Source organism: Haliotis rufescens, unplaced genomic scaffold (assembly GCF_023055435.1).
Source record: "Haliotis rufescens isolate VD_foot unplaced genomic scaffold, xgHalRufe1.0.p SCAF_11, whole genome shotgun sequence".
Lineage (NCBI taxonomy): Eukaryota > Metazoa > Mollusca > Gastropoda > Lepetellida > Haliotidae > Haliotis > Haliotis rufescens.
In genome coordinates this window covers 1,508,923-1,536,063 of record NW_025963791.1, presented here as the reverse complement: position 1 = coordinate 1,536,063, position 27,141 = coordinate 1,508,923, and the positions used below count along the sequence as shown (strand labels likewise).

At 40.9% G+C, this 27,141-nt stretch overlaps 1 protein-coding gene across 1 annotated transcript; it reads left to right on the top strand.

Annotated features, from left to right (window-relative positions):
* LOC124144574 (protocadherin Fat 4-like) lies at positions 1-26,480 on the top strand. Its single transcript, XM_048392115.1, has 14 exons — positions 1-145; positions 4,223-4,314; positions 5,921-6,002; positions 7,784-7,899; positions 8,633-8,803; positions 9,560-9,688; positions 11,893-12,054; positions 13,820-13,994; positions 14,810-14,946; positions 15,286-16,623; positions 17,773-17,880; positions 23,839-23,979; positions 24,717-24,839; positions 25,860-26,480. Exons 1-14 carry the CDS (start codon positions 79-81, stop codon positions 25,920-25,922), a joined length of 2,904 nt encoding a protein of 967 aa, XP_048248072.1. The 5' UTR covers positions 1-78; the 3' UTR covers positions 25,923-26,480.
* Positions 26,481-27,141: the final 661 nt, after the last annotated feature.

Here is a 27,141-nt window from a genome sequence, read left to right as displayed (position 1 = left end):
TTGTTACCACACAGGTATATAAGTAGGACGCTCAGCCTCATCACAACAGATGAGTAAGAGGTAAACCGTCTTCCCAACATGGCTCGCCCGAGCTGCATCACAGTGCTCGTATTGGCACTTGTCTTTACGGTTACAGAAAACAAAGGTAATTTTATGATAGAATTTAGGCATATCTGAACCTGATATTTTCATTTTTTAATGTTTTAATTGATACAGTTACTGATGGTTAATACAGTTTTGATAGGGATATGTTATATCTTCCCATGATACACAAACATGATTATCATATCATGTAAATACGTGTATATTTATATGGAATGACATGATTGATTATATCTATCAAACGTTGAGTATTATATATGGCGGCCAAAAGAAACTTTACCGTAGTTTTAAATGACTCTAGTTTAAAAACGACGAAAGATAGATATATCAAGTGAGATGTATTGAAAAGATCAAACTCTCAACGAAACATTGAAAATGGGGTAGCAAAAACAAGCTTTCAACCTAATGGACAAAGGGCGCACACATCATAAATAGCTCAAGTTCACATTAATAGCGTGTGTATGACCAGCCCCTGATACAAGACACGCAAAAATGCTCCGGCGCACTGGAAAAGTCATTCGTCTGATGACGTCACGTGGGACACCTCACCATTCTTCTTGGTGGGCATGGATCAGTTCTTCTCGGTTGGCTGGATGATGTGGTCGCTGTTGAACTCGACGATCCATGACGTCCCAGAATGTGTTCTATGGGGGGACATGCCTGGGGAGCGTGCAGGCCACGGCAACACATTGACGTTGTTTGCTGCAAGGAAGTTCTGAGCAATTCGCGCTGTATGGGGTCTGGCGTTGTCATGCTGATAAAGGACACCACGTGGCAGCTGTTGTAGAAACGGTGGGGCAATCAGACGAAGAATGTCATCCATGTGACGCTGAGCTGTCAATTTCCTGTAAACGATGACCAGGTGTGTTCTCTACTGCCCACAAATTTCTTCCCACACAATACCACCCCCTCCACCTTACGGCACGACGTCCTGAACGCAACATACCGCCGTTCGTTCTCCCTTTCGGCGGTAAAGACCCTGTGCCAGTCACGTCGCTGCCAACGAACGCTGTCAATCTCTGACGACGATGTTGCGCTGTCAATAATTGTCCTCTGCGAGATCTGTAAGCCCTCATTTATTGAGTCCTGAGTCGCCGGCCACTGTTTGTCGACTAACCATATGCCCGAGGACATACGTCGATGATGACGTCACTGCCAGGAATCGAATACGGAGATGCACGTACGGAGTACGCGAGGACCGGTCTTCACTGGGCGTAGTTACCCTGGGTCTGCCTGTTCTTGGCCTGCCTGATATCTGCCCGGTCTGTATGTAACGTTGCATCAGATTAGTTACAGCAAAACGAATAATTTATTTCCGATCTTTAGCAAATAGTTATAAACTGTTCCATTATACACTTTTCCAAAATTCATTTAGTCTAGAGTTGTATTTGTCTGCTATCACTATCAACAAATTTCGTGTTGCACTAGCCCAGTTTCGCTGTAGCTCCGACACTCTCCATATTGAGACTGGTAGATACTCCACGAGAGCAGAGATTGTGCAATAGTTGCAACCAAAGATATGTCGAGAATGAATATCATTTTTTATTAATTTGTAACGCTTATGATGAACTTCGTCTTCAGTATTTACCACAGAAGTATTTTGTACATCCTACTCTTGCTAAATTCAATATGCTTATGGCGGTAAACAAAGAGACTGTTATTAGAAATGTTGCAACTTCTACTCCAAACACTACGCCTATAAATGTTAATGATGGACCAAATATTGTACCATGGGCCGCTGGCCTACACATGTACATGAATAAAGAATTGATACAGCAAAACGGGAGAAAGCCAAAGTTCTAGTAATGTGGGCATGGTGGCTCCCACCTGTATCAGCCCAAGGGCCCGCGCGCGTTGTTCACGTGTCAGGCGTGGCATTTCTGTGGTGCGTTTATCAGTGTGAGTTTCTGACAGGCCGTCGATATCATTTATATACCCTTATTGCACGTGTAGTTTCTGCTGCCCAAACTTAAGGTTATAATTAATTTAGTAATTTTACAATTCATTCGTGTTTCTTAATGCATTGTTGGTATCACAATAAGTATACGTTTATCTATTGTTAGCGGACACCTGGGTATTTTTCTTGTGATTGTTTTTTGATTTTGACTGGAAATAACATTATTTTTATTGACAGCAGTGTGAATAAATATATAGACGGTGTACACAGACTGTATATAGTAACAAATATTAATAAAACTACTAATATATTACAAACTATAATATGCTACAAATTACGGCGGTTACTTTCCTAGTATTACTTATAAGTTTTAGGTCATGTTTCATTTTAAGAACCGAAGCAAAACAGTTTTTTTAAACAGGATGTTCTTGATTTTTATATATGAGGTCTACTGGAGGCCTATCGATTGAATTTATTGACATAACAATAGAGTATACATATTTATAATGGAACACAAGATTAGGAATAGCCGGCGATGTTTATCGAAATACAGAAAGGACGGGGTATAATTAAGGCTCTTTGACCCTTTGAAATGTCACCCAAAACCTGGCCAGTGCCAAATTGTCGGACATGTTCATATGACTGACAAGTTGGACTTGCAAGTTTTGGATTTACGACATGATCAAGATTGAGTTCAAAAGACTGACTAAACTGCGTAAGCACAAGAGCCATGCACATCTCAGCCACAAAGTTTAAGGCCTCTGGCCCTGTGAATAAGAAGATTTGAAAGATGGCTGGCTACCTGGCAGCCATATTGCCGTTGACAAACTTGAACCACCTTATTACAAAATACAATACACAAATACAAATACCGATACAAAATTAAAGAGAAGAAGTAAGAAATGTAGCTAGTTTCTGGACGAAGACGCTGATCACGGAGGTGGACGACTTTCGACGACGCGATGTCACATGACCTTCCAGACCAGATAAACTTCGATTTTTTTTTAAAATGCTAAAATTCACGTACGAGTCAATCCCGTAAGCAAGATGAATCTTTCACCATGTGTCTGTGTTGTCCATAGCTACACTTCCTAAATTAGATAAGGTCAAAGCAAATATGTATATCAGCAAGAACGCTTCATGAAAATTACTGCCACATAGAGATTCTCACCCAACCGTCAACACAAGTCGATTAAAGTAGCTAAGCGGCCATTATCCTACAGCGTCGTTTAGACTAGCACTTCGAATTGAATTAAGCTCCCGTGTCCTTATGATAAAACAGCTAGATGGAAACGACCAAATAAACTCTGCCAAAAAAACATGGAAGACGAATGCTCTGTACTTTTAATCTTAAGTTTATATTCTTCTTTATACAGCAGTTCATGATTTGCATGTCAAGTTATCAATTATGCGGTCGTGATATCGTGTGGCAAATTATCAATCATACGCTCACTGTTTCGAGGATCGTGATATCGTGTGGCAAATGGTCGACCATACGTCCACTGTTTCGAGGATCATGATATCGTGTAGCAAATGATCGATCATACGTCCACTGTTTCGATGATCGTGATACCGTGTGGCAAATGGTCGACAATACATCCACTGTTTCGAGGATCATGATATCGTGTAGCAAATGGTCGACAATACATCCACTGTTTCGAGGATCATGATATCGTGTAGCAAATGGTCGACAATACATCCACTGTTTCGAGGATCATGATATCGTGTAGCAAATGATCGATCATACGCTCACTGTTTCGAGGATCGTGATATCGTGTGGCAAATGGTCGACCATACGTCCACTGTTTCGACGATCGTGATATCGTGCGTCATATTATCAATCATACGTCCACTGTTTCGACGATCGTGATATCGTGTGGCAAATGGTCGACCATACGTCCACTGTTTCGACGATCGTAATATCGTGCGGCAAATGGTCGACCATACGTCCACTGTTTCGACGATCGTGATATCGTGCGTCATATTATCAATCATACGTCCACTGTTTCGACGATCGCGATACATATTATCAATCATACGTCCACTTTTTCGACGATCGTGATATCGTGATACATATTATCAATCATACGTCCACTGTTTCGACGATCGTGATATCAAGTGGCAAATTATCAATCATACGCTGTTTCCACATTCATGGCCTGGAATTCAGGAGTAGAACTAATCAACACTTATTTCGAAAGATTGCCTGCTTTGTTTGTACAGTGTTGAAGACACCAACAACACAAGTCCCCGAGGATAAGCCATGCGTCAAGGGGTTTTCAGCGTCATTGTACACAGCTCACGTTGAAGAAAATGTGAGTCTATTTACATCATTACTGCGAAATTGTGCTTGTATCTCACTCTGATTCAGGAGTACATGCGGAGCAGTTATCTGAGGTCCCATAAATTGTTGCGGCCCTTAGTCGTGTCAGGATCCGCTGTCATGTTTTCGATCCGATTATGACCCTTTGTCTGTCAGCACCATGACAAAGCTCTTGGTTTTCACTAACGGGACAATTGTTCACGATATGCGCCACCAAAGGCTGTCCTCCCCGATTAAACCTCCGTGACGGAAGTTAAACTTAAATGATGTTCAAAGGGGCGCTTTTCAGATATTGACAATCCTTTGTCAAGTCTAGATTTGTTCAGTTTTCGAGTGAAAAGGAAGAGTGAGTGAGTGAGTATGTTTAACGCCGCTTTTAGCAATATTCGAGCCATATCACGGCGGGGGACACCAGAAATGGGCTTCACACATTGTACCCATGTCGGGAATCGAACCCGGGTCTTCGGCGTGACGAGCGAACGCTTTAACCAATAGGCTACCCGACCGCCCTGAAAAGGAAGAGACTATCTGGGCTTCCTAAAAAATCAATTGAAACATGAAAAACTTCAAATATTTTCATGCTGTCACTGGCTTTAAGCCCCTTATTAAAGAGAGAGAAAAAAGGGCATTTTTAAAGCGGTTTAACCTTCGTTAATACATGTCAAGGTAGGTCATTTATACGCATGGTAAATTAACTTATGCTTAGATATGTATATTAAAACAGAGTGCACATGTGCATGCATATGCAATTTAGGTCCATATACACGAGTCTTTAGAAACACTGGTTGGATAAATTACCGCTTTACGAACAGGGAGTGAGTGAATGATTTGCTTCAAACAGATCTTCCTGACACAAGGATTTACCTTACTGTAAAAGTCAAGTTTCCACCCTTGCCGAACTTGGTTGGAATTTCGATGCTCGATCGTAGTGGCTATTATGAGTTATGTCACTTCTACGTCCCTCCTATTGACTAATCAGATTCCACCTCTCAAATCACTTGCGGTTTCTTCAAACAAAATGGCGGCGCCCAGTCCAGACAATCTGATGGATAATCAAGATCTATATTGTAATGAAACGGGTCTTACTTCGCGAAATGCATCAAATCACTTGAGTACCTTCATTAAAAAAAGATGAAAATATCAAAAAATATATATATGTCCACGCCAAATCCTACAATCGACCGAATCTGCACCTGGCATCGATTTCGTTCCGTGAATTTGATTGGACTATGCATAAAATCGTTATTCCAGCCGATATATAACTCCGAAATTCCAGCCTAGCTCGGCAAGGGTGGAAAATGAACTTTTATAGTCAGTTAACTCCTTTGCCTCGGAAAGATACTTTAAACAGTATTTCAGTTGCATCACGGCGTGTTACATTATGTGGGATGAAAGTCTCACCTAAGCGATGTAGTCTTAGACGTTTACCACTTTGGTGAAACCCTCGAGCACGGCTGACAAATTTAGAAAGCCTAAGGGACGCAACTCTGCACAACAAATTGCGGCGCCTTGAGATAACAGGGCCGCCACGTGCACTTACTGTAAGTACATGCAAGGGATATCTCACAAAATGAACCATATTAATATTACTTTTTCAGGCTCGCTACCAATTAATCTCTGTACCAGTTACCCCTGAAATCAGAGCGTGCCGAGATGACACCCAGGTTGTCTACATGATTGGTAAGTTTAACAAGCTGTTATGGTTATACCATGTCGCAGTTGAAACCAGACGGCTTGAATGGATCACAACGACTACATTTGTTCCAGTTGACATTCTCCCCATATCACGCAATGGTACTCCTTTTAAAAAACCACCATATTCCCCTAACGCCCACTAACTGATTGTGAACATACTGTTACTACAGTACCCGTATCATCTGTTCCTCGTGTTTCGAATGGTCAGTCTCGGTGACTTGCATGGTCATCGAACCTGCGAATAATCAGGTTAGAATGGGTCTTCAGCATCCCATGTTTGTAAGAGATGACTAACGGGATCGGGTGGTCATGCTCGCCGATTTGGTTGATGCATGTAATCGTATCCCAATTTCGTGGATCGATGCTCATGATGTCACTCACCAGACTGCCTGGCACATACCCAATTGTTTCCATACCGCCGGCATACAGCTGGATTATTGCGAAAGGCTTCCCGGACCCGTTCTCACTGTATTCCCACAGTCCTATGATTGTGAGTTCGAATCCCGGTTCGCCTCGATTATGTTTCTAGGTTTGTCAGCACCATACCCATGCTTGTGGGTTTCACAGAAGTGGTAAACATCTGAGACCTGCATCACTTCGGGCTTTCCTCCCACATTGAGCTGACACGCCGCGATATAACTGAAATACTGTTAAAAGCGGCGTTAAACCCAACTCACTCACTCACTCACGTTTTAATGGATGTGAGTTTAAATGGTGGAGACTATTGCACCAGAATCGTTTAAATCGATGTAGGACGACTATGTGGATGAGAACACTGCTTCAAAGTCGTCTTACTCGATGGAAACATATACTAGCAATGATGAGAACATTGCACTAGAATAGTTCCCAATCGATTACATTTTATATTCACGAGGGCACTGTGTTTGTTTGTATATTTGTTGTTTAACGCCGCACTCAGCAATATTCCAGTTATATGACGGCGGTCTGTAGATAATGAAGTCTGGACCAGACAATCCAATGATTGACATCATGAGCATCGATCCACGCAATTGGGATACGATGACATGCATCAATCAAGTCAGCGAGGCTGACCACCCCATCCCGTTAGTCGTCTCTTACACAAGCATAGTCTCGTTTTACGGCAAGCATGGGTTGCTGAAGACCTATTCTACCCAGGATCTTCACGGGTCACGAGAGCATTATGTATGAATCAGATGAGTCGAAGTCGGTTACGCACTTGTGGATTTATATGTATGAGAGAATTGTCGTAATGCATGTTTTATCCACCACTATGTGTTAAATATATATAATTAAATATGCTTATTATGCTTGTGAGGTTATATTAATTTCTTTACAGACCCAGATACGTCATCTGACGTGTTTGAGTAAGGGCTTGTGAGGTTATATTAATTTCTTTACAGACCCAGATACGTCATCTGACGTGTTTGAGTAAGGGCTTGTGAGGTTATATTAATTTCTTTACAGACCCAGATACGTCATCTGACGTGTTTGAGTAAGGGCTTGTGAGGTTATATTAATTTCTTTGCAGACCCAGATACGTCATCTGACGTGTTTGAGTAAGGGCTTGTGAGGTTATATTAATTTCTTTACAGACCAAGATACGTCATCTGACGTGTTTGAGTAAGGGCTTGTGAGGTTATATTAATTTCTTTACAGACCCAGATACGTCATCTGACGTGTTTGAGTAAGGGCTTGTGAGGTTATATTAATTTCTTTGCAGACCCAGATACGTCATCTGACGTGTTTGAGTAAGGGCTTGTGAGGTTATATTAATTTCTTTGCAGACACAGATACGTCATCTGACTTGTTCTGGATAAACAACAGAACGGGAAGCATTTATATGACCCAACCCGTGGACTATGAGAGCACACCTAATCACCGTGTAGATCTTCTACTGCAGGTAAACGGACATTCTAACATTCCATAAAGCTTGCTTACTTCTGATTGGTTTACAGGAGGTATCAAATTTCCATTTGACACCTCTAAATTGAGCCTTTTCACACGAAAGCGCTCGTTTCAAAATTAAAAATAAAAGATATCGAATCTAAGGCATTACGACATCAAATTTCAAAACACAGCAAATTTATATCCTTATTGCCGTGCGGGAAATGATATATACACACTGATCACGCCCACTAAACACGTAAGTAAACATGGATTTAACACGCCAGCTAAACACGCAAATAAAGACACACACCACACCTTTACCCACCCGGGTTTGTTCCCACCATAAGATGTCAGTAGTTATTGTTAGTAGTTATTGTTTCAAGAAGAGACCACCTCCGTGGTCTAGTAGTGGAGAGTCCGTCCGGAGAGCGAAAGGTCCGGGTTCGATCTCCGGCCGTGTCATATCAAAATACGTTTGTACTTGTTGTTACCCTGCCTGACGCTGGGCATTAAGGAGCTAAAACAAGGACTTGTCGGCTGGGAGTCAGTATACTGTGTCTGAGAGGAGCATTCGTGTTAACCTGCGGCATGGTATCTCAGTGGGTAAGCACTATAAAGCGCAATCAGTCCGTACAAGTACAAGCAGACACACACACGTGCATGTACGTCGCGATAATCTTGAACGCGACGTGAAACCCCATTTCACCTCACCTAGTATTAATATTATGTATACGCAATTTCTTCAGGAGACGCACAGTGATGGAAGCGATGAAGGGAACGCGCTTCTCATCATCGACGTCGTGGACGTAAATGACAACAAACCCGTGATGACGCAGACAACCTACTACGTTGACATCTCGGAGGCCAGTGCACTTGGGCTTCACCTGCTAACGTTATCCGCAACAGACGCTGACACGGTTGGTTGGAAGGGGGGTACCTGGGAGGGACAATTAAGGACACTGAGCCTTAATAAGAAAAGGCCCAAAGGACCTTTGAGTTACGGTGGTATAAGAGTATAATATAACATAGTTCAATACATGACATGTTGTTTCAGGCTGTTGCATGCATTGATACTTTGGGAAACAAATGACTAAATTTGAGTATATATATTCCTCGAATCTATGCTTGTGTTAAATCCCGTGTACTCTTTAGACGAACGAAGCGAGTATTTCGACTGCCCAAAAGATGTAAAGCAAGGATGTATGTTAAACCCAGTTATAATTTAGTTTTTCGTCAAAGAGTTATCTCTGGAACATTGCCAGCATTGGTAAGAATTGGATTAAGTTATAACCCGATTTTGTCTGGGTATAATGGATATTTGTAGACGATGTAATACTCGTATCAGAAACGAGTCGCCTTCAGGACCAGCTAAATATTTTAAATAAATACTCGGAAGGTGGTATGTAGCAGTCATGGGAGAAGATTTGAGAGTGTCCTTTTGGTACTTTTCATATAGAAGATGATTTGCTTATTCTACTTGTGTCCGAATCCTATACTGATTTCAGGTAGATCTGCATACACACTTACGATAAAAACTGTTTTGTGAGAATATTCTTGACAGATAAATGACCTATTCAATTTATCTTTCTATGCACATTTTTCTTTGTATAGTAGTAAGGAAATAATTGTTGACCTTGAATTGACACATATTGTTTCACATTTAATTTCCACAGGGAAACAACGCTGTTGTTATGTATGTACTTGATACACCCGAGTGTCCGATCGATGTGGACTCCGCGTCGGGAGAAGTCCATCTGACCCGTCTACTAGACTATGAACAGGAGCATAGTTACTATTGTCGGGTAAGTGACAGATATAGTCGACTATCAACACTATCAAACCATTTATCTGAGGAGTATCAGATACAGTAGACTATCAATAACACCATCAATACATTTGTCCGGTGAGTGTCAGATACAGTAGACTATTAACAATAACACCATCAATACATTTGTCTGGTGAGTGTACCATACAGTAGACTATCAACAATAACACATTCAATACATTTGTCTGGTGAGTGTCCGATAAAGTAGACTATCAACAATAACACCATCAATACATTTGTCCGGTGATTGTCCGATACAGTAGACTATCAACAATAACAACATCAACACATTTGTCCGGTGAGTGTCAGATACAGTAGACTATCAGCAATGACACCATCAATACATTTGTTCGGTGATTGTCAGGTACAGTAGACTTTCAGCAATGACACCATCAATACATTTGTCTGGTGAGTGTCCCATACAGTAGACTATCAACAACAACACAATCAATACATTTGTCTGGTGAGTGTCAGATACAGTAGCCTTTCAACAACAACACCATCAATACATTTGTCTGGTGAGTGTCCCATACAGTAGACTATCATCAACACAATCAATACATTTGTCCGGTGAGTGTCAGATACAGTAGACTATCAACAACAACACCATCAATACATTTGTCCGGTGAGTGTCCGATACAGTAGACTATCAACAATAACACCATCAATACATTTGTCTGGTGAGTGTCCCATACAGTAGACTATCAGCAATGACACCTTCAATACATTTGTCCGGTGAGTGTCCGATACAGTAGCCTTTCAACAACAACACCATCAATACATTTGTCTGGTGAGTGTCCCATACAGTAGACTATCATCAACACCATCAATACATTTGTCTGGTGAGTGTCAGATACAGTAGACTATCAACAATAACACAATCAATACATTTGTCTGGTGATAGTCAGATACAGTAGACTATCAACAATGACACCATCAATACATTTGTCTGGTGAGTGTCAGATACAGTAGACTATCAACAACAACACCATCAATACATTTGTCTGGTGAGTGTCAGATACAGTAGACTATCAACAATAACACAATCAATACATTTGTCTGGTGAGTGTCAGATACAGTAGACTATCAACAATAACACAATCAATACATTTGTCTGGTGAGTGTCAGATACAGTAGACTATCAACAATAACACAATCAATACATTTGTCTGGTGAGTGTCAGATACAGTAGCCTTTCAACAACAACACCATCAATACATTTGTCTGGTGAGTGTCAGATACAGTAGACTATCAACAACAACACCATCAATACATTTGTCTGGTGAGTGTCAGATACAGTAGACTATCAACAATAACACAATCAATACATTTGTCTGGTGATAGTCAGATACAGTAGACTATCAACAATGACACCATCAATACATTTGGCCGGTGAGTGTCCCATACAGTAGACTATCAACAACAACACAATCAATACATTTGTCTGGTGAGTGTCAGATACAGTAGCCTTTCAACAACAACACCATCAATACATTTGTCTGGTGAGTGTCCCATACAGTAGACTATCATCAACACCATCAATACATTTGTCTGGTGAGTGTCCCATACAGTAGACTATCAACAACAACACCATCAATACATTTGTCCGGTGAGTGTCCGATACAGTAGACTATCAACAATAACACCTTCAATACATTTGTCTGGTGAGTGTCCGATACAGTAGACTATCAACAATAACACCATCAATACATTTGTCTGGTGAGTGTCAGATATAGTAGACTATCAACAACAACACCATCAATACATTTGTCCGGTGAGTGTCCGATACAGTAGACTATCAACAATAACACCATCAATACATTTGTCCGGTGAGTGTCATATGCAGTTGCTGCTGCAATACTTGACTTGACTGGACTATAGTTTGTCCAGCGATACCTCGTTAATGAGGGTTAGTCCGAGAATTGTTTTAGTTACGAAGAAAAGGTTCGATTCCCCACATGGCTACAATGTGTGAAGCCTATTTCTGTCGTATCATGGTTGAATTAATGCTGAAAACAGCGTTAAACTTGACACACTCTCTGTCAATAGCATTGAAGACCTTTATATGACATTGTATATAACCTTCCTCTATTTTGTTCGTGTTCACACTTATGTCTTGTAAAAGAGTAAACGGAGAATGTTGACATATCAGTTAGTTATTTATACTTGTTGCCACAACAGGTACACGCAGAGGAGTCACTCACAGACGAACATTTTCAAAGTAACCAGTCGACAATCATTATCAAAGTTCACGATGTTAACGACAACAGCCCTATCTTCACCTCGAACCCGTACGACTTTGTCATGACATGGCCTCCCACAGACGGCATGTACGTCGGAACTGTAAGTAGGGTGAAACGAATCATTTCAAAGAACGAAGCATCTTTTAAACGGCTGTACTCTTTAGAATATATCGCTTAAAATTGAAATCGTGGGCCCATCGTTCATTAGCCCGAAAGATTAGTGGTAATTTGTGTACAAAAGTAAATGAACTTAAATACACTTATATACAATTATATCAATTATTTCCAATTATCAGTTAGTGTCTTCGGTGAAGATTCAGGGTTAGAATCGGTATTCAGCACCCATGCTGGCCGTAAAACACAACTGTGCTTGTAAAAGGCGACTAAGGCGATCAGGTGGTCAGGCTCGCTGATGCATGTCATCGTATACCATTTGCTAAACCGATGCTCATGCAGTGAATCACTGAATTGGCTGGTCCAGATTCGAATATTTACAAACCGCCGTCATTGCTGGAATATTGCTGAGTGCGGCGTTAAACAAAAAACCCCAAACAAACAAACAGGCCAATCAATTAGTGACTAATAAGTACATGTATTAATAGACAGGCACTATTTCGTTTTTTATTACTTTACTGTTTATTAGATTATTATATAATCGAAAGTGTTTTGTGCAAAGCATTTCATAAGAACAAGTTCTCATGAAATAATCTAGTTTCAACTATTAGAAATGCTCTGTACGTACATATGGCGCATTATGCCATTTTGGGTAAAACAGTTCCACACGAACTACCATTTAACATCGGCCGTCACAACTGAGGAATACCTATTATCCACATATCCATGGATCCATCAAAGTCTACGAACATATTGATTCTTATACAAATCTAGGTGCAGTTTACCGACAGAAAACAAGGTGAGGTTAGTGGAAATGGGGTTTAACGTCGCATCCAAGACTATAGCACTTATATTGCGACGTGCATGCACGTGAGTGTGAGGCTGCTTGAGACTAATGCCGGTTTTACAGTGATAGCCCACTGAGATACCATGTCGCTGTTTAACATGAATACCCCACTCCGTCACAGTATACTGACTCCGAGCCGACCAGTCCTTGTTTTAGCCCCTTAATGCCGAGCGCCAGGTAGGGTAACAACACGTACTTTTGGTATGACGCGGCCGGGGATCGAACCCCGGACCTGCTTTTCCGGACGAACGCTCTACCATTAGACCACGGAGGCGGTCTCTACTTGAAACAAAAGCTACTGACATTTTATTGTGGGAACAAACCCGGGTGGGTAAAGACAGGTCCCCAGTTGGACTAAATAGGATGGGTGATCAGGCTCGGTGACTTGGCTGTTTGTACACTATAGGCGTGGGGCGGTGTTCATGATACCAATCACTGGGTCCAGACTCAATTATTTACAGGCTGCCGTCCTAAAGATGGAATATTGCAGACTGTGCCGTGAAGCACTAACCATGTCAATAATAATGTGTCAAATTTAAACCAACGGGAAGTTTAGCGAGAGTCAGCTTCCACCTTCAAGCAGTTGTTTCATGTATCAGCTTTTAGCATCTTTGTAAAGAAACCAGTAATAGGAGAGAAGTCGGTGGAGGTTCTCAACCGCTTTAAGCAAAATATTTAAAATATTTCTGCGCCATGGTTTGTCAGCACCAATGCCGTAGCTTTCACCAAATTGTTAAACATCCTCGCCCAGCATCGCCTAAGGATTAAATGCAGTGTTGTACTGATATGCACGTAAACCACTTTACAGACCCATTACAGTGTGTGAGAGTTTCTTTACAATAAATCTAGTGTAAATATATTATCACGTACTAAATACTATGGAACATTAAATGTGTTTTCACAGGTTACGGCCTACGATAGGGATTCTGGTGTATTCGGAACAGTCAACTACACAATGGAAGCTCCAGTTGACTCCTTCCTCTCTGTTGACCAAACTGGAGACATCCGCGTCACGAACGCGGGAGTAGATGCACTACAGAAAAACAAGAACTTTACTTTCCTTGTTATGGCCACAGACGGTAAGAGTTATTATTGTGTCTGTCATTCCTGTTTAGCCCACCTGGTAGATGCTGACTTCAGCTCGGGCTGACAATGTCTGATGTCTGTTGCCCAGTTGCAGCCTAGATATAATCATCGGCATGTCTTGTCCTGTGTAGAAGGCATACATTGTCTCTATGTATTCAGGTAATCGGCTGTTACAGATGGATATACTGCCAAAACTACGCATGAGCCTAAATCACCCTTACAATTGTCGTTAAAGCTACTGTGCCAAACATCAAATAGCATTATAGTATAAATTATCTTGTAAAACTACAGGGAAGAACATCAGTTACATCATCTCATAAAGGAGCGGCTTCTTTAGTAGACTCCTCTAAATATCTATTTGAAATAGAAGGTAACAGACTTAAACGTGTATGCTTGTACATACCATCTACATTACATATGCAGAGATGCATCCTGTGGGCGTGCCATTAACTTGAGATCGTGGGTTCGATAGACTCGATTCACCCTGATTATGTCTTTAGGTGTGTCAGAACCATACTCGTGCTCGTGGGTTCACCAAACTGGTAAACTACAAACAACTGCATGACCTCAGGCTTTGCCCCTGCACCAAGCTGAGACGCCGCTATATAACTGTGACACTGTGCACAGCGGCGTTAAACCAACTCCAAGGTTCGAACCTACGATCATATAGGTTTCTGTTGTGCACAAGGGACGCAACTCTTCACAGTGAAATACTGCACCTTAGACGATTGAGTCACCCGTACCCTCTTTAATATTATGAAATACGTGGCAACGTTTTCCTGTATTTGGTCATAATCTGTTTCTTCAGACGGCAAATCTCCACGTATGGGCCAGACTCTGGTGTTGATGAGGATGATAGACGGTTACAACCGCTGGTTCTTCTACAAGCCCTCATACAACTTCAGCATACCAGAGAATACACCATCAAGCGCGGAAGTTGGGCTGGTGGGTACTCGGCACTGGCGGGTTCAAGGGTTCGAATCTTGGTCATGCAAACCAGTGGTTGGTGGCATGACCAACAACCCATACCTTCGGGCATTCGATTCTCATTTGTAGCCGAAAGTTGACACTGACTCGAACATGGAAGGACAATTCACGAAACAGGCACTTCTAAAGTTTATTTTATATATTGCAGAGGTACTAATATTTACTTACTTACCTATCGTACATTGCATATATATTTCAACTGAAACATGTACGTATAAGTTTACTTTCCTTCCGCACATTGTACCTTCCTAACACCATAAGTATGTAAACAGCGCTTGCTTTTATGATGTTTTTAAGGTGACTGTGAACTCCTCCCACGTCCGCTACAGTTTCAGTAAGAAATACACAGACAAGGATTTCCCCTTCGTCATCACCCAAGATGGCGGGTCCATCCGGCTGAATACCACGCCGACTTCGCCAGTCGATCATGATGGACTCCACAGCTCCTTCTTCTTCCAAGTTGCAGCCACAGACGACCAAACAACCATTTACACCAACGTCACTGTTACAATCACAGATATTAACGACAACAGCCCCATTTTCAAAATACCGAGTACCGACAATATGGTCATCCCCGTAAGTAAGTTTAGGGAACCGGAAGCGATCATATACACTGTATTAGCAACGGATAAGGATTCTGGTGACAATGGAAGAGTGACATATTTTATACTGAACACCATCGACGCTTCCCGCTTCAGTATTGACAGGACAAATGGAGACATACGTACGCGACAGAGTCTGTTTAACCTTGAAGACAATCTATTTCACATCACTGTAGAAGCAAGAGATAACGGGAGCCCATCATTGACGAGTTCAAGACAAATATCATTTCAAATCAAATCAGAAAGCATCCTCGAAGAGTTCATCTATCGCTCCATCACCGAGAACAGTTCGCCGGTTTCGCTGGATCTTCTTGTCGGACCCTTCAAGACATTTCCCAAATCTGAAGTGTCTTTCAGTATCGCTTCTGGAAACAATTACAGTCGTTCAGTTGCCAACATAAATGATGCCAAGTTGAATGTGGGGTCGCTGGACTATGAAACAATCCAGTACTTGGACCTTACTGTTAACGTGACAGGTAGAACGACCAACAGGTTCGTCGGCTTCATCCATGTGGCTATTGCAGTCCAGGATGTTAATGACAATAGGCCCCGTTTCATCGCCTCTCCAGTTTCCACTTTCAACATTCCCGTCACAGCAAAATCAGGCGTTCCTGTCTACCAGTTCGTGGCCGTTGATAAAGACAGCACAACTGATGGGAATGGCGTTGTGAATTATTCTCTCGGAGGATCACCATCACCATTTCTCCTTGACAAGTACACCGGGATGCTTACACTGAATAGGGCTTTGGCGAAGTCGGACAACAAGGTTTCTTTCACAGTAACAGCAAATGCAACAGATGGAGGCGGGAATATTGGGACAAGTTCACCAATTAATTTCAGAGTATATGACCCTGCAGAGGGCTACCCTACGTTCCACGAACCAGCTTATTTTGGGTCTGTGCTTGAGAACTCCCCGATACGCACGAGTGTCATGCTGGTAAACCCAGTCCTAACTGTCTTCCCCGGGGAACATGAGCTCGCTGTGGACATGGTGGGATTGCACAAATCAGAATTCTACATAACTGCGCCATATGTAAGTATATTAGAATATTGTGCTTTGATAAACTAACACCATCAATAAATAACCGTAGTGCTGATGTTGAACAAAATGTACACCTACGTGTAAGCCTATCAGTCAAAAAAGCTATGTTGTGTACTAGCTCAAATGTTCGAATACTAATTAATTTTATACCTCCTATTGAGACGGCCAAGCACTCGGAAAACGTTGAGAAGGAAGCAAGCCGTTTTTTTCTTTCTGAAATCATGGTCCTTGGGTGGTGGGGCTAGTGGAATATAAAATTATCCCAGAAAATATGTCTAAAAAAATAAATAATTCAGACTGTTTAATTAATTTTATTTAGGCTCGTAGTTTTAATTTTGGTCGGTCGCCTCTACTTGATAAAGGCGTGTGCCACATCAACATATGACCCGTAAAGATCCGGGTTAGAACAGGTCTTCAGCAACCCATGGCCGTGCTGTCGTAAGAGGCAACTATGCTTCTCAGGCTCGCTGACTTGGTTGCTGCATGTCATCGTGTCCTAACTGCGAGGATAACTGCAGTGATATCACTGGGTTTCTGCTCCAGACTCGATTTTTGACACAGCCGTCATATAGCTGGAATATGGCTGAGTGCGACGTTAAACAACAAACAAACAAACAAATCCACATGTGGGTTTTGTGTTCAATGTATACATTCTTCCAATTCTATCACGACGTGTCAGCATCATGTGGGAGGAACGTCCGATATTCTCCAGGTCCTTGTAACCGCTATTTATTCACGGGTATGCTGCTGACACACCAAGTATCAGAATCGGGGTAATCTGGGATTCGATCTCACTACCAGTATATACGTGTGATGGATGGGAGATTTGCTGATCATGTGTAAAAGCCTTAAAGGGAGACTGGACTCAGTCAAATGTACAGTCCTAGCGTAATTATTTCAATTCCTTCGAACACATCTGTGTGTATCTATATTGTGTAACACATTTGTATGATGTTTATGACAGTAAGGTTTAATGATACAGAGGCAACGTCTCTTTTCACACATTGCACTTGTGGCGACGCCTAGACTAAGACTGATATTGTGCTCCAGTGGGTACAAAAGAGTCTCCCTTTAACAACTTGTGGTATTCCAGTAAAACAGACTGATAATGATGATGATGCAGCCACTACTGTGTTTCAGGGAGATCTATACACGAACACAGAGATGGACGCCGAGGTGACCCCGATGTATCTGCTGGCCATCACGTCAACCACCCTCCACACCCCCGTCAAGTCAACCACTGTGTTCGTACGTATCAGGGGACGTTACTCTGCCATCAGCGTTGTGGAATATAGTTTCAATGAGTGATAACAATAGGGGGAGTATTGGTGGGTGTGGGTGTGGGTGTGGGTGTGGGTGTGGGTGTGGGTGTGGGTGTGGGTGTGGGTGTGGGTGTGGGGTTCGGGGCAGAAATGAAATGAAGTATGTCTTTAAGATTTACCACTTTGGTGAAACCCTGGAACACAAGCATTGTGCTGACAAACCAAAGATCTTAATCAGGGCAAATATTGAACTCCGGGCCATCGGATCCTGGCGCGACTGAGGAATCAATCAATGACGACATGATCCGATGTGTTGGGCTGAGTTCTTTATTACCATTTCGATCTCGTGGATATAACGGCCCTGTCAACAATGTCACATCTAATAAAATAATCTATATACTAACTGTAACTGATATATCCAGTTACCTAACGTCATACAGTTACTTGCAACTTACTCTGGTACCGAACATACAAAATAACTTAATATCAAAATAACATTACAAGATACAAAACATTAACAAAAGGTAAACGCCAAGTGACTGCTTAATTACAATAGAGATGTTAGCAAAATCATTTTGAAACTTTACCATAATTATTATGAATTAAATGACAAATATATACAACACTCGTAATTACCGACTATGGGCTGAACCACGTGTGTTTACCAGGACCACTGCCATTTATCCAACCTACATTTTATCAAATACACCAAATAATACAATAAATAACTGCATAGACAAAACTGCCAAACGTTTACTGTCAACAGTTTTTTTGTTTGTACACAACTACACGCTTAAAATGTTCAAAGTTAAGTTATTACCAAATTGCATGAACAATTAAACTACCATGACAAAGTTTAAAGCAATTCAACAATTTTAAATCATATCTTATACTTTTTATAAAACAACTTTTCGAAAACAAACTAAACTAAACTGAAGTATGTTTTTCGCATACCCAGCAAAAAAGGTATTCCCACTCCTGATGTCACCAGCCAAGTTATCATGCATGTAGCATGCTCACAACACGAAAAGCATGTGCATTACCAAACCAATCAAACTGGTTCATCTATGGTGGCTGAGAGGGGACATCGCTTTCTCGCTTTATCGCTTTCTCGCTCTATCGCTTTCTCGCTTTATCGCTTTCTCGCTCTATCGCTTTATCGCTTTCTCGCTCTATCGCTTTCTCTCTTTATCGCTTTCTCGCTCTATCGCTTTCTCGCTTTATCGCTTTCTCGCTCTATCGCTTTCTCGCGGTACAGCGATATTCCCTTTTGGCCACGATATGGGTCGCATGCGTCATGTGTTTCTATACGATAAAAAGTATATACGTAAAACAACATTAATGAATTGTCCTCAGTGTGTGTGTGTGAGGGGGGGCTGAGATTTTTCCAAGTCGCATTTCCAATTATACTTATGGACGGAGAATGTTGAAATTTTCTCACAATCTACTTAAAAATAATTTAACAGTACAGACATAGGTGCATTTATAACAATCCACGTATTTCTGCGTACAAAAGGATTTGATTGATTTATGCCCCTATTTAGCTATTGGATCCCCCGCCCCCAGGCCAAGGTATCGAAACAAATAGCAAATAACACCGCTCAACAGCGCTGAGTAGTACGTACTTCCTAAAAGGCAATAGTGTTTTCCTAAAAACAACGCTTATATCAATGTTTATTCTGTTTGCGGAGTAGATTTCATCAAAGTGGAAGTCCTCACCCAAGCAATGGTAATACTACCGGATATTCATTATGTAATTTCTAGTTTTGGGATGACATATTGTTCTCAGTAACCGTAATGTGGAAATAGATAGTTGATTGGTTTTATATTCAAGTTGGTATTTCCGCTATTCAAAGTGTTCAGTGAGGCCGTCTTATCAACAGTCATTTCTGAGACATAAATGCTAAGTTTAATTGCTGCATTCGACGTACATGTAATGAGCGCCCCGCTCTAATAAACGCCCACGGCGTTATTTGCTAATATATTGGCTAGTGAACAATCCCAGCACCCCTCCCGATTGATTAATGTACACAAGACTTATTTATTCGCGTATAATAAGCACTCGTTATATGCACACTTAATTATGGGAAATTAAATTCGGGAAAAATATATCTGTCGTACATAAACATTTCAGGCTGTCAGCATAAACCCAGAAATTCATCTTTCAACTCAACATTTTTTACACCAAGATAATATTCTAATTTTGAGAGCGCCCTGTGCGCTTATCACGTCGAATGCGGTAATTAAGTCTACGCTAATTTGTTTGCATTTATTATTAACTCTAACGTTAATTTCAAGATTTACAGTACATACTATTCAAAAGAAGTTAAAGAACACCCGATTCCTTCATATGACTAGTCATTAGAGGAAGCGATAGAGCGATAGAGCGATAGAGCGATAAAGCGATAGAGCGATAGAGCGATAAAGCGATAGAGCGAGAAAGCGATAGAGCGATAGAGCGATAGAGCGATAAAGCGAGAAAGCGATAGAGCGAGAAAGCGATAGAGCATGAAAGCGATATTTCCCATAATGCCATTCATTAAAACGGTTTTGCTGACATTTAGTGATCCATTCCTGTAATTCTCACCGCTATTTTGCCTCTTATGATTAGATTTTTTAAACATCTTGAAGTAGATAGATATGTTACAAAATACACACGTAATTGTTTCTCGTTTAGCTTGTATATTTTCTTGTAGTGTAATAAATAAGCAAGATTCACAGAATACAGATAGTCACTGTTCATATCTTCATTTTTTTCATAGTATCCTCCCCTCATTCCTCCATCAATCTTAAAACTGATAATATATTGACAAATAATTGTCAGTTTTATTAGCCAGTTTGTATTGTTTTACAACGTCCAAAGAATTATTTTTTTCGGTCATTAGATTTGGAATTGAAGCCGAATATATGCTCGTCCGATTTCGGGATCACAATTATGTTCATGCAGTTAAGTTGCATGCACATTATGCAAACAAAAGATGTACATGTACACAGTTATGTTTCCCTTACAAAATACAGATAAATTAGATATATGTCTCTATCTTAAGTCATATATACGACTTTCGAGAGCGTCATTAACCCGTAACCCCATTCCTTGGACAACAGAAATGAAATGCGTCGTAGATATTTTTTAAAAACAACTCGTTTCTTATAATGATTTTCGATCAAACTGTCTTCGGGAATTAAATTTAATGCTAAAGTGCTTGTAAAATATAGTTTAACTTTCCCGCCAGGAGAGACTAGATATCCAATTATAGTAAAGCTCAGACAGGAATATACATATTTAAGTAGCAATTCTCTATCCATTTTAACTGTATGGTTAACAATTGTGCGTTCTGATGTGAGTTCTGTAGTTATCTACTACCGGACACACACACAAACACATACACACATACATAATTTTGACAAAACTATACTTAAGATATACATAGCATATTATTATGATAGCTGATTTAATATATGTTATAGATAATTATAGTAATGCATTTCGTATTGTTATCAACCTTAACTATGTGGCCACAATAATTATGTCTCTCCATATGTGTAGTTAACACAAGTACACATATCAACTGTGGTAACGCCACAGCGATGGGGGCAGTGGGGTAGCCAAGTGGTTAAAGCGTTCGATCGTCAACCCGAGGACCCAGTTCGATTCCCCACATGGGTACAATGTGTGAAGCCCATTTCTGGTGTTCCCCGTGATATTACTGGATTATTGTTAAAAGCGACGTGAAACCATTCCCACTCACTTACTCACAGCGGTGTTTATCAAATTACTATATGCAAGTACATATATTTGTAGATTTGCACAAGACAAGAAACACAATTCAAGTTAAATGTCAAAAAGAACATTTACGGACAACCAAATTATGACACACTGTAACATCATATACTACCGAAAACTAGTTATAGAACATCCAAAATTATAAGATTGTATTTTTGCAAAACAATCAGCCATGACTAATTAACCAAAGTCTTCTTAACTTTTATATATAGTATATATTTAGATTTTAACCTGATTTATTTAGAACGTATTGCCATGATCTGCCACGCGCTTACGGCGAGATGGTCACATACAACTGAAAAGGGCTATAAATAAATCAATTATATTATACGCAAAATTCGGTGGATTGTTTTAAAATCACCGACGTCTCTACAGTTAAATTATGTTTTAAGTAAATAGTGAGAAAAGTTCAACATTACCTCCCAATTGCAGCAGATATCACATGCGGCCCCTATAGTGGTCAAGAGGGGATATTGCTTAACCGCGAGAAAGCGATAGAGCGAGAAAGCGAGAAAGCGAGAAAGCGATAGAGCGAGAAAGCGATAAAGCGAGAAAGCGATAGAGCGAGAAAGCGAGAAAGCGATGTCCCCTCTCAGCCACCATATTCATCTTGGTTTACAGAAACTTGTAGACAATCAAATGTGATGGCACACTTCTTCTTTAGAAATGACACCTTACAATAACAATGAGACTCTTTATGGACTGGGGGCCCTTATTGGGTTGTGGGAAGTATTCATTTATCTTGGGAATAACTAAATTAATCATTTTGAACTTAAAATCCACCACCAAATAACTTCAAATAACATTATTCTCACGTCTGCTACAACTGCGACGCCGCAGACGACTGGCTTGTGCTCCCAACAATCTGAATTCAAAGACACCTTATATTCTGATAATACGTAAACAGATACTGTGTCACACGTGACAGTAGTTTTATATCGTCAGAAATAATTAATGTTGTCTGGCTTTCGTCTCCATGCTAAACGTTACTCGGTACACGACTGGAAGCATGTGGTCGTTACCTAGATTAATGAATGAATACATTGGCAGACCACCTCAAACAAGCGAGGGGCCCAGTCGTCTAAGGCGCCGCGATTCGCTGTGCAGAGTTGCGTTCCTTGGGCACGCCAGAAACCTATGGTTGTGGGTTCGAATCCCGGTTCGCCCCAATTATATTTCTAGGTTTGTCAGCACCATACCTGTGCTCGTGGGTTGCACAGAAGTGGTAAACACCTGAGACCTGCATCACTTCGGGCTTTCCTCCCACATTAAGCTGACACGCCGTGATATATCTGGAATACTGTTAAAAGCGGCGTTAAACCCAATTCACTCACACAAGCGACAACAGTTTATCATTTCGTAACTTGGGTCTTATTTTTCCCACTCGCCGCTTTCCGGATTTGTTGTTCAATATTTGTTGTTCAAATAGAATATTTTGTTGGTTTTTGTTAAAAGATAAGACCTGTAGGGAGAGAGAAAAAAAGCGATTTTCAAATTCTCCTCTTTTTAATTTACTTTAACTTAGCATTTGAGTCAAACGCGACATTAATGTTGAAATAGTCATTCAATAGTTATAAAATAGTTTTTTTCAAACATTGGTTGGTGCACTGCCGACTCAAAAAAACAACAACAGTATTCAGTATGCATGGTTACACCTCAAGCTTTGAGTGACCGTTCACGGATAATTTAGCAATTAAAAATAATATATAATTTTTTTTTCCGTAACTATGATTTTCAGACGAGGCGGTAATTAAAAAAGGTAGAAACTGGAACACCTTTTACAAATTCCTGCTTTAAATTTTTACGGTCGGTGAATCCGTAAATCAACGAATAAACAAATAAAATGCTTTATTATCGGCCATTGGTTAGAGTTAATTACAAAATGAGTGAGTGAGTAAGATTTTACGCCGCTTTTAATAATATTCCATCAGTATGACGGCGGGGACACCAGAAATGGGCTTCAGACATTTTATCCATATGGGGAATTTAATCCGGGCTTTCGGGGTGACGAACGAACGCTCTAGCCACGAGGCTACCCCACAGCCACAGTTACCAAATGGAGACCATATTGTATCTGTGCAACTATTATGTGACCCCAATGTTTCGTATACAAACGTTGTTTAATACTCAAAATGCTTTAACCTGTCTTTTTTCGTGCAGGTTCGAATAAACGTGACAGACATCAACGACAACGCCCCTCACTTCCCCTTCAGCACGAACCACACCACCATCAGACGAAGCGACGGCCCAAACACTGTCATAGCAACTATAACCGCAGTCGACAAAGACCTTGGTGCCAAGGTGGGTACAGGGTAGTCACATCGAGATGGAAGAAACTCTACACGACCTTTTAGACATTCAGATTAGAGACAAACGGTGTTATATACTCAGAGGCATTACTGAAGTGTGACCTAGGTATGTAGGGTGTTAAACATGAACATATGCCCCAAACCGTTTATTGTATGTTGACAATGTGATTTATATTTGAAGAACATGTTGTTTATGGCCCTATCACACTGATTTTATGGAGTTGTAAAATGGACAACAAATATTTGAAATAATGAAAAGTGCAAGATTGAGGGGTTTGGAAATAGCTACCAAAACACACTGGAGAATGCAACCAGTCAGTCCATGCAGGTGCAAGACATGACAAGTAGCAGTCAATGTGGGTATATATGGCTCCTTCCAGATGCAACTGAACTGCACTTTTGGAAGCTGAAAATGCGACGTCTTTTGAATTAAACTATTATCTCTTATCTGTGTGACCCTGCGCATATATTGTATCTTTGAGGAAACGCGTCTACTCCTTTAATTTAATATCCGACGCTGAAGACAAATGCGCGATTCATTACCTGTTTCTTATATGCTAGTCCCCAACTCACCCCCACCCTGACCCCTGCATATCTACATATCCTATAAGTACCTACGTCTGTTTTTGTACATGAAGTACAGAACTTAATTGTAATCTTGCTATTAAAAATGCTGAATATTGATATTTTACCTATAACTTATTTTCAACAATGTGTTTGTTGTTTCAGCTGAATTACAATGTTGTCACTGCTCCCTCAACTCCGAACATCATCACCACACAAGCTCACAACACGCTAGACGTGGTCGTTCTTGACCCATCAAAGCTTGCTGAACAAACATACCATATTCAGGTAGGCTGAATGACCGTTTGTGTGTGACCTAGTGTTTATTGCTACTCAGATAAATATCTCACCTACTCACGCAATATTTCAAATTAAATTTAACGCTTTACACACTCAGCTACGGACATCATAATCTTGGCGTCACTTATTTGTGTGTACATAAACTGCAAAAATATCCGTCCGTCGGCACACAGCGGGCGTGTCACGCGGCAATATATTAACCATTTATATCTGACTTTTGAGTTTATTTTGCATTGCGTCTGTTATATGTGCATAGTCAGATCTAACGAATCTATACTTAGCTGCAACCATGTTGGGATTTACCTTTTGTTGAACGCCCGATGTGTAAGCACCAACGAGGGTCATACAAGATATAGATAGGGATTTGTTTTCGACTGACGATCTTCAAAATGTGTGAAATGTTCCTCTTACAGTCGGCGTTGAGAGAGTGGCGAACAAACTCCAAGATCACTATTCTATTGGTTAAGGCGTTGGATTCTAAATTTGGTGTATGGAACCCTAGAAGGGACATTGTCGCGTGGTTAGAATGTGTGAAGCTTATTCTTGGTGTGGCCGGTCCTTTCATCGTCAACACGTAACGTGTTTGCATACACGACATTCCTGCGTCACCCGTGAATGCTTAGGGGGGCACGGGAGGCCCAGTCGTCTAAGACGCCGGAATTCGCTGCGCAGGGTTACGTCACTTGGGGCACGTCAACATTGTGGGTTCGAATCCCCGGTTAAGGTTCAAGGTTGTCAGCACCATACCCGTGATCGTGAATTTCTAGAGTAGTAAATGTCTAAGACCTGCATCACTTCGGGATTTCATACACGGATAAAGGCTCATTTGACTTCTATAAAGAATACATTGTCGCGTCACTGCTACATCGCATAGCGGCTGTATATATTCATGGACGACGACGGAAGTGCGTACACACACATGAGGTATTGACCATGCTCCTTGATATACATGGAATATTGCTAAAGATGCTCACCATCTCACCCTACATCAATGCTTTGGTGTTGCAGATGACGGTTGATGATGAACTCCATACGCAGAACACGGCAAACCTGGTTGTGACGGTGGAGTAGTGACGTCGTTGTACTGGTGGAGTCTACTTCTGACGAAGGCTGATAACGATTCTGTTACATTATTTTGTCAAACACATGTCTGTGCCATTAGCTGGATGAGAACTGCTGAACCCATGTCGATATGATATATGATGTTGTTCTGTTGCCACATGAAAATAACACGACGCAAGCACTGACGTGACTCAGTAGACGTCAATCATTCATAGACAGATCGTACAGAGAAATGTACCATGTAAACACGAACTACTGCAAATCAAGTGTATAGAATTATTAATAATTATACATATATATAAAAAATGAAATATCCAGAACTGCTTAAACATCTAAATTTTCCGATTTCAAAGTTATGCATGACAGTTAATATCAATGAACATTATTCATATAATAATGAACTATAATGTATTTTTACCTCTTAAACTGATAAAATGTATATGTAAAAGTAAGTTATGCTATGTTATACACACCGATAAATATCTATTATTATGATGTGATTGATGCCTATTCACTAGGACTGACAGTGTTGATACCTAAAACGAATAAAACGCATGTAAATGCTGAGGTGTTGTGTCGTCACCGCTAACTGCTGTTACTGCTGCTGCTGCTTCTACTACTACTACTACTACTACTACTACTACTACTACTACTACTACCGGGGTAGAAAAGGTCTTCAGCTACCCATGCAACCCATGCTTGGCGTAAGAGGCGACTAACGGGATCGGGTGGTCAGGCTGGCTGACTTGGTTGATGCATGTCATCGATCCCAATTGCGTGGATCGATGCACATGATGTCAGTCACTGGATTGTCTATTCTACCCCGGATCTTCACGGGTCACGTGCCACTACTGAATATATAACTGAAATACATAAAACACAAGTCATTCACTAATTTCTAAGACCCTCTTCGTGAGTCTGGAGCAGGCGCGTTCCCAACCATCCCCTACTTGACAGAGCTGACAGGCAGTGGGGGTTGGACATTGAACATGACATCAGTTACTGGTCTGTCTCGATGCGATTGACAGGCCGCCATGAGTAAGCTGACCTATTGCCAATTGTGGTATATTTTTATTCGCAATCAGACATCTATGTAGGATTTTGTTGACGTAGGGTCATCACAATCTCATCTGATAACACAGGCAATAAATAACAATGAACAAGAGCGCGTTATCAGTCATCACCGACCATGTCATCCTGCTGTCAGGCCTCTGTATATGATAACCAG